General features: G+C 42.1%; 1 protein-coding gene across 2 annotated transcripts in view; it reads left to right on the top strand.

The window, feature by feature from the left end:
• The first annotated feature begins 539 nt into the window (after positions 1-539).
• Positions 540-9,313, top strand: part of SLC5A1 (solute carrier family 5 member 1) — a 77,057-nt gene continuing 68,283 nt past the window's right edge. Inside the window, exons 1-2 of one of the 2 annotated variants that reach the window (XM_040416432.1) lie at positions 540-750; positions 2,971-3,042. In XM_040416432.1, coding sequence (XP_040272366.1) covers positions 625-750; positions 2,971-3,042 — 198 coding nt within the window. In that variant the 5' untranslated portion in view covers positions 540-624. The remainder of the gene's footprint in view (positions 751-2,970; positions 3,043-9,313) is intronic. The other variant, XM_040416433.1, reaches the window with a different exon arrangement.

Raw genomic sequence — 9,313 nt, 5'->3', positions numbered from 1 at the left:
ACCACCTCTTGGTGGATAGAGTGCTCCGTGCATGAGAGCTACTGAAACAGCGTAGCACAACAAGCTATGGTGTCTCCTTAACTCAGAAACACCATAGCTTGTTGTGCTACGCTGTTTCAGTAGCTCTCATGCACGGAGCACTCTATCCACCAAGAGGTGGTCGGGACTGTGTCTCATCTCGCCTTGTAACAGCAAGATTAGACAACCCATTTAACTTTGACATACCTGATGAAATAAAGTGTAGTATTTAACACTGAAGCAAACAAGACACAAACTCCTTTCCGAGAAGTGTCAAGCTGGCATCACCTGGCACATGCCCATCAGCTTTCTGCTACCTGATTCCAGACATTCCTTTCCTCAACTCCACAGGTGACTTCTCAGATCTCACCTGCTTATCAAGGAATGCTGGACTGCAGAGGATATGAAGGACTTATCAGTTTAGTGACTGAGTTTTGGAAAGTAAATCAGGGACAGGTTATACATTGATGACAAGGTAAGGGGTGGGAGGAACAATGTGGGATGGGTTTATAATTAACCCCGCATCTGAGTCACACACCTGCAGGAAGAGTAGGGGACCTGGTGGCAGTGCACTGAGGCAGTGTCTCACAGAGTGAGGCAGGCAACATGGAAACCACCCCAAGTTTCACCACAGGTCTTCCAGCCAGAGATGACTCCATCCCCATCAATAATGCGGCTGATATCTCTGTGATTGTGATATATTTTTTGGTGGTGCTGGCTGTGGGAATATGGGTGAGTAGTCTTGTATCTTGAAACTGTCTTGAGTACTTTGTATCTTCTCATGAATGTATTCCCTATACTTTTTGTGACTACTACACATTAATGTAGCCGTTGTAATGTAGAAGAGCAGAATGTGAGCCGTCTGCACGTGTGAAATGGGAATGAAAACCTTCAGGGCATTTTGCAAGAAGCTGGTGACGAGATAGTATCAGTTTAATAAAACATCCTATGACTGATAGATCAAGCTTGCTTCCCTGGTAGCAAAAAGAGGGAGCTTTGAGCCTCATATTGTGGTTTAGGGTACTTTCTCACTTGCGGCAGAGGATTTCGGCAGGCAGTTTCGTCGCCGGAACTGCCTGTAGGATCCGGCAATCCGGACGCAAACGGATGGCATTTGTCAGATGGATCTGGATGCGGATCTGTCTGACAAATGCATTGAAATACCGGATCCATCTCTTCAGTGTGATCCAGAAAAACTGATCCAGTATTTTATTTTTTTTGCATTTTTAAAGGTCTGCGCATGCGCAGACCGGGAAACCAGATCCGTTTTTTCGGGAACACTTGGTACCGGATCTGGCATTAATACATTTCAATGGAAATTAATGTCGGATCCGGCATTCCGGCAAGTGTTCAGTATTTTTGGCCGGAGAAAACTGCAGCATGCTGCGGTATTTTCTCCGGCCATAAAACGTAAGAGGGACTAAACTGATGCATCCTGAACGGATTGCTCTCTATTCAGAATGCATTAGGATAAAACTGATCCGTTTTTTTCCGGTATTGAGCCCCTGTGACGGAACTCAATACCGGAAAACAAAAACGCTAGTGTGAAAGTACCCTTACACAGGAACTTTAGGGGTTATTTGGACCAATGTCCAGTTATTGTAGCTCTTACTTTCACTCGTCATATTTGGTTCTTTATGATTCATGTAAGAAACAATGTAAGACATAACTGAAGTAAGATTATTCTAATGAGAAAATACCATGAAGATAGCAGGGATCTTAGTTCTACAATGTGTAAAGGGCACTTGTCACACTGAAGCAAGCAGCCCCATCTAAGGACAGCAACATGTTACAGAGCAGGAGGAGCTGAGCAGGTTGTTATATAGCTATGTGTTCAGTATAACTTGACATTTTTTCATTTAAAATCCTGCTTTTTCTATGTTTAGGAGTCCAGTAGGTGGTCCTCCTCAGTAGTTCATAGCTTTTTCTGCATGCAAAGTGATAAGTGATACAGGGAAGACTGTGAATCCTGAGAAGGACCCCCCTCTCGCCTGAACTCCTAAGCATCAAAAGAGCAGCGGGGATTCACTTGAATAAAGTTATACTGAATCTTTTCCTACAAACCTGTATATCAATCTGCTCAGCTCCTCCTGCTCTATAACCTGCTGTTCAGAGATGGGACTGCTTGTTCCATGTGAGAGGTTCCCTTTAAAGAACTAGCATAGCATTTCTCCATCTTGTAAATTCATGCACCCTATTGGTAATGTCCTTCATTGTATGAAATGCTTGATAAAAAAAGGAGTATATTAAGTGGCAAAGCTGAAACCTGTTAGTAAAAGTGTATAGGGGTGAAAAAAGTGACACCAATTTATACTGAAGATGTTATTAGAACTATAATATATAGACTGTAGCCCTTCACCAGCATTTGCAGGGCTTTTCTAATCAGTGGAGTAACTATAGGGGACGCAGCAGTAGCAATTGCGACCATGCCCACAAGCTATGGGGGACCTTAGGTCCCCTAACCACACTGTGATCGATTATATTTAAAGGGAATGTGCGTTTTCAGGAGGAAACCATATGATCCTTCTGCAGAAAAGAACTGAGTGTTGCTTACCTGACAGATCTCGTACCACCGCTCTGGTTCTCCCAGTCAGGCTCCATTTACCCTGCTGCAGCACCGACATCCCGTTGACAGCACGTAATGGCTGCTGCCAATCACTGGTCTCTTTAGTGCACAACTGAGACCAGTGATTGGCTGCAGCGGTAACATGTTGTTGACCTTACATCACTGCTGCAGCCTGCAGCTGGGTAAACAGAACCTGGCAGGGAAAGCTGGAGCAGCGGCATGGTTGCTGTCAGGTAAGTTACGCTCAGTTCTTCTCTTAAGAAGGATCCTATGTGTTGTCCAGTTTCCTCCTGAAAACAGACAACCCCTTTAATGAGATAATGAGATAACTCTAACATTCAGAAGCTCTCACACCTTTTAACCTCTTACCCTGTCTTCTGTTTCAGGCTATGGTAAGGACAAGCCGTGGTACAGTAGGAGGCTTCTTTCTCGCAGGGCGCAGTATGGTGTGGTGGCCGGTAAGTTCAATTGTTAAGAACAGGGGACTTAATGAAGAGCTCTTGGGTAAAGGGGAATAAGACATGGGGGAGGTGTTATCAGTGATTGATAGCATTCTCTGTACCTAGGTAAATGTGCATCTATAAAAACATTTAACAAAACGGAAACATTTATAAAACATAAATACGCTGTCAGCATATTATAGGCCAATACTTGTGTCTGGGGGGAGCCAGATAACTCACGGTTAGGAACCGGGTGAAACAGTTCAGTTTAGAGCTCCATCCTGTACAGCTAATCGGGATTTCGGTTTCTGGACTTGCGCTTGGAGGAGACTACTTGCCACTTCGGATTCTGGAAGGTTTCTGAGATTAGAATGTTCCATTGTTGCAGCAAAAGCTTTCCTTCTTCGAGAGTAGAGATGGATTGTAGGGCACCTCCATGTTGGATTAAGATCTTCGTAGGAAAGCCCAATCTGTAAGGCATGGCATGATCTCGCAGGGCTGCGGTTATGGAAGCTATTGTTCTTCTTTGCTGCAAGGTGGCTGCAGATACAGTCAGGTCCATAAATATTGGGACACCAACACAATTCTAACATTTTTGGCTCTATACACCACCACAATGGATTTGAAATGAAACAAACAAGATGTGCTTTAACTGCAGACCCGTCAGCTTTAATTTGAGGGTATTTACATCCAAATCAGGTGAACGGTGCAGGAATTACAACAGTTTGCATATGTGCCTCCCACTTGTTAAGGAACCAAAAGTAATGGGACAATTGTCTTCTCAGCTGTTCCATGGCCAGGTGTGTGTTATTCCCTCATTATCCCAACTACAATGAGCAGATAAAAGGTCCAGAGTTCATTTCAAGTGTGCTATTTGCATTTGGAATCTGTTGCTGTCAACTCTCGAGAGGGACTGTACCTTCTGTGGGCTGCACATCTCGTTAGTGAGGAATAAGCGCTGCCCCTGCCATCTTGTGCGTGCTCTTTCTCAAAGAAGAAGCTTCGATGGGCTTTGATGGATCTTTTGCCCCTCGTCATCCTAGATGGGTGAGACATGGAGGTAGCGGGGAGAAAATGTGTTCCCCAAGCCAGGTGCTGTGATGTCGCTGCTGTATGTGCGGAGCTCTTCTTTTAAGTGGCCATCTCGTATGGCAGCAGGCCACGCCCCCCCCCCCCCCCCCAATTGATAGCATTCTCTGTGTAATTGTGTATACAGAGGTAGCTGTCAGTCACTGATAGTTGTACACAGGGGAGGTGTTATCAGTGATTGATAGCATTCTCTGTGTAAGTGTGTATACAGAGATAGCTGTCACTTACTGATAGTTGTATATGTGGGAGGTGTTATCAGTGATTGATAGCACTGTGTGTATAAGTGTATATACAGAGCAATTAAGAAAAAGCAATTAAGAAAAAGTAAAATACACATAACAGCAGAGGTTATAAAAACAATGACCCACATTTACTGTACTAATGTGATTACACCTAGATTCTGGTATCATTTGTGGCAAAATGTGGTGCAAATATGGCACATCTAGGTTTGGAGGAATTATCTGCGCCGAGCTAGACCAGAGGTGTGACTTAACGGGAAAGATGTGTCCCTTTGCTGGAAAGGGGTATGGCCCAATATTATCAATAAAATTGCATCGCAATTCTAGGAAATATTTCTGTCATATACTTACTAAACTAATAGGTGGTGTAAAGTAATGTATCATCCGTCATGAGTCACTGAGATAAATCTGGTGCAGGTCTAGACAACCACGTTTACGCCATCTACAGGATTAGTAAATCTACCCCAGTATGCAGAAAAATGTTGTGCATACCAGCAAATATCTGACCTCACATATCACCACATATGAGGAGGTTTGAAGCTATGAAATTCCACTCTATGGTAGGAATTTATCTAGCCATGCACTCCAGAATTCCGGCTCACTTGCACAAAAAAATGTTTATTTGCATTTTTACACTGTTTTGATACTGTTACTTTCACTCTAGATGTATCACTGCAACAGTTGCAATGAAGTTGAAAACTCCCTCCTGGAGCTGGTGCTGTAAAAAAAATAGTAGCATTTCTAGACAAAAGTGTCATATTTCGGCTACATGCACACGATCGTATGTGTTTTGCGGTCTGCAAACTGCGGATCCGCAAAAAAAAAAACGGATGACATCCGTATGCCATCTGTTTTTTTTTTTGCTGATCCATTGTAACAATGCCTGAAACGGACAAGAATAGGACATGCTCTATTTTTTTTGCGGGGCTATGGAACGGACATATGGATGCGGATAGTACACAGTGTACTGTCAGCATTTTTTGCGGACCCATTGAAATGAATGGGTCCGCATCCTATCTGCAGAAAAAACAGAACGGACACGGAAACAAACAACGTTCGTGTGCATGTAGCCCTAAAGGAATTGTCCTAGAAAAAACATGGCTGCTTTATTCCCAAAAAAACAGCACAATAGCTGTCCATGGGTTGTGTCTGGTATTGCAGCTCAGCTCCATTGAAGAGATAGAGCTGAGCTGTGATATCACACACAACCTGTGGACAGGTGTGGTGATGTTTTTGTAAGAAGGCAGCCATGCTTTTCAAGTCTTAGAGAACCTCTTCCATGTATCAAATTTAACAAAAAAAACTTGCAACATTTGATACATTTTGCACAAAGCAGAGCAGCACAGACTATGTATCCCCCCAGCACAGAAGCAAAATTGTCTTCAAAATTCCCCTCATGATGAATTCCCTATATGTTTGTTTTTTTGGTCAAATGGGTGAGAGGGTGAAGCACTTTGCTATGTGTCCCAGATGCCTGAAAATGCGGAGGATATAGTTAGCATGTTGGAGTAGGGAACGGTAATGCTATTTAAAGTGTCTACTAACTCTAACTATTATCTTATCTATATAAAATCACACATGCACCTATATTTGACAAGAATAAAATTATCTGTTATCTATATGTACTTAAAGGGGTTGTCCGGGATCAAATTTTTTTTTTTTTTTTTTTTTTTTTTTAGTGTACTCCCTATTAACAGCTGAATCAAGGTCCCCCCATATGTTTTTAAGTATTTTCACCATTTCTACATGGCTCAGACGGTCCCCCCACGCTTTGTTTACACCTATGTTTAGTTTTTCCTACCTTCCTGCCGCACTGCACTGTGGTTCCCAGCGCAGCGCGGCATCACGTGGTTTCATCTCCGCCGTGACTCCGCCCCCTAATTAATATTTAGTGCTCTGCCTCTTTCATTCATAATAAAGAGCCCTGCCCGGTGATGTCACCGGACCAGATGGGCGTGGCTTAGCGTGGTTGGTTGCCGCCTTGTTACCGCCCATCCAGGCACTTTGAATAATTCATGTGGCTGAGGGTGACGTCACCGGGCTCCCTGCGAAGCGGAAGAAGAGGCTTCATTCAGCAGAAAGGGACCCGGTACGTCACCGAGTCTTGGAAACACATCACTTCCGGCTGAGAGTTGGAGATTTGAAAACTGGGCATTAGAAATGTCGGGTAAAGGTAGGACAGGCACGATTGTAACATTTAGGGCATTGTTGTACACATACTCCAATCTTCCCAATCCCGGACAACCCCTTTAAGGTGAGATTTATCAAAACTAGTATAAAGGAAAACTGTCTTAGTTGCCCACAGCAACCAATCAGATACCAACTTTTATTTTCCAAAGGAGTTCTGAAAATTGAAAGGTGGGGTCTGATTGGTGGCCACTAGAGATGAGCGAATTTAATATTTTGAAATTCGTTCACGCTTCGTTTGGTGGTAAAAGCAGAATTGCATTATGGATTCCGTTACCACGGACCATAACTTAATTCCGTTATTCATTCCATCATAATAGAAGTCTATGGCCTGCTTAACGAATCCGTCCCGTTTCCGTTATGTAGGAGAGGACTCCTCTTCATAATGGAAACGGGACGGATCCGTTTTGCAGCCCATAGACTTCTATCATGATGGAATGAATAACGGAATGCCTCTAAAGGCATTCCGTTATGCATTCCGTCATAGAATTGCGTTATGGTCCTGGTAACGGAATCCATAACGCAATTCTGCTTTTACCACCAAACGAAGTGTGACCGAATTTCAAAATATTAAATTCGCTCATCTCTAGTGGCAACTGAGTCAATTTACTTTACAGCACTTTTGATAAATCTCCCCCTAAGAGTACGAACAAAGGGTATGGAGCCATAAAATGCTTATCTTCCAGCGAAAGGGTATTGGTAAGTTTGATAATTTATTGACCATTCCTTGTAAAACTGTACAGTAGGTTCTGGTTTGATCTCTTTGTATCTCGGGCTACTTGTACCTTATTAAATTGGTCCAAACATTCACAATCACATGCCCTTTGACAATACGTGGCTGATAAGACAATGGCACCTCTTTCTTCTGTGACGTGTTACTGTGCCACTCCTACAGAATGGCATAATGACTAATGCTAGACTTTTGTATAATTAATATATTATGAATATTAGTTTTCCTCACCAAACCCATTTACTAGCTTTCAAGTTCAAATTTGCAATAAGAATGACCTGGTTATGATTGGTATAAGCAGACACAGTGCCAGTACTCTTTGTAGAGCCACGCCATGCACTATGACAAACTTGCAAAACAGAGCAGTGTTAATGGGCCGGATAAAAAATGTACATTCTTTGGAAGGATTAAAGACAACTTCCTTGTGCTTCAGATTAACCCATTGGCACTGACATTATGTAAATCCAGTGATGAGCTCATCATTGTCTAATAATTTCCAGAAATTCCTGTTATTTCTCAACTATTTCCCTGTATATGTACTGATCCAATGATGGGTGGAGGTAACTGCTTTTAGGAAAGTTTCAGATTAAGTAAACCACAGTTCTTACTACGTCATCATCCTACCCGTGTATATCTGCTATCTTCTCTTTCTTCTATAAATCATATTCATTTGGAGAAATAAACTAATTGGTATAACATATGTTTGTTGACATATTTTACCAAAAGCTTAAAATGGTGTAAAATTACAAACTGAGTAATGCTCACTGATCCCCTGCCACTTTTGTGCCACGACTTTCTGCTCACCTGACTCCGGCAATTACATTTTGACACAGACATGTGCCTGCAGCAGCCAATAACTGGTTGCAGCAGGTACCACTGAGTTCATCACAACAGCCAATGATTGGTCACATGTCTTTGTCAAAATGTCAGTGCTGGAGGCCAGTATACATTGAAAACCGCGGCGTGGAAATGGAGGGGATTGGTAAGGTTTGTTATTTCACACCAGCTTTTGGTAAGAAATTAAAAGGAGCTGGACAACCCCTTCAGTTTGTTCCATCTCTAACACAATCACTGTCAGAAGCAGGGCTAATAGGCTGCCAAGCAGTGTAACACTGGCAGACATAATGCAGTGAAATGCAAAAGCATTGAAATGTATTATAGAAGAGATCTATAGGATCACATTTTTAAGTCCCCTACTGAGATTACAAACATTTTTTTTTGTTTTTTTAAAGGTTAATTAGAAAGTTTTGGAAAAACTTCCTTATGAAAAAAATAAAACAAACAAACAAACAAACATAATACGCTATATGTGATTGGTATCACCTTACTATAATGACTTGAAAAAATAAAAGAAGTAATACAAAATTTTCCTCTTATGGAGTCTGTAAAATAATGCCAGACTTGCTGTATAAAAATTAATCAAAATGTTGCATGTACCACAAATTGGTGCCCATGAAAACCACAACTCATCCTGTGAAAAAAAAATCAATGCCCCTTAAATATCCATTGAAAAAAAGGACAATTTTTAAGTATTAAAAAGCTGTGGCACAAAAAAAAATTTCTAAGAAAAAAAAGCATTAAAGTACTAAAACTATAAAAATTTGGTGTTTGGATAAATCTCAGTTATGCAATACATACTATGTATCCCAAAATGGTGCCATTTCAAATCCAGTGTTGTAATGGTTCCTAAAATATTATGTATAGAGAATTGTACTATGAGACGCACCTAGGATTTGGAGGAGGAAAATAAGAAAAAAAAACATATCTTTCATCACACCTCAGATGAGACCCCCAATCCTCATTACCCCTCACTGCTCCCTGGTCTTGTTCTGGCCCACGCTGCACTGTGACCTGACGCCGCACAGCGCATGTGCACTACATCCTATTGCTGTATGCCATCAGGACACAGTGCAGAGTGGAGCCAGAAGAAGACCTGGAAGGGTAAGTAGAGCAGGCGTTGTACTGCCCTCACTGCTCCCCACGCCTCCTGCATGCCAATGACCGCTTCCATAATGGAAGCAGTCATTAGCATTCGGACTATAAG

The sequence above is a fragment of the Bufo bufo genome, chromosome 2, assembly GCF_905171765.1.
Source record: "Bufo bufo chromosome 2, aBufBuf1.1, whole genome shotgun sequence".
NCBI classification, from domain to species: domain Eukaryota; kingdom Metazoa; phylum Chordata; class Amphibia; order Anura; family Bufonidae; genus Bufo; species Bufo bufo.
The sequence above is the reverse complement of the archived record's forward strand: the minus strand, read 5'-3'. Positions and strand labels throughout refer to the sequence as shown.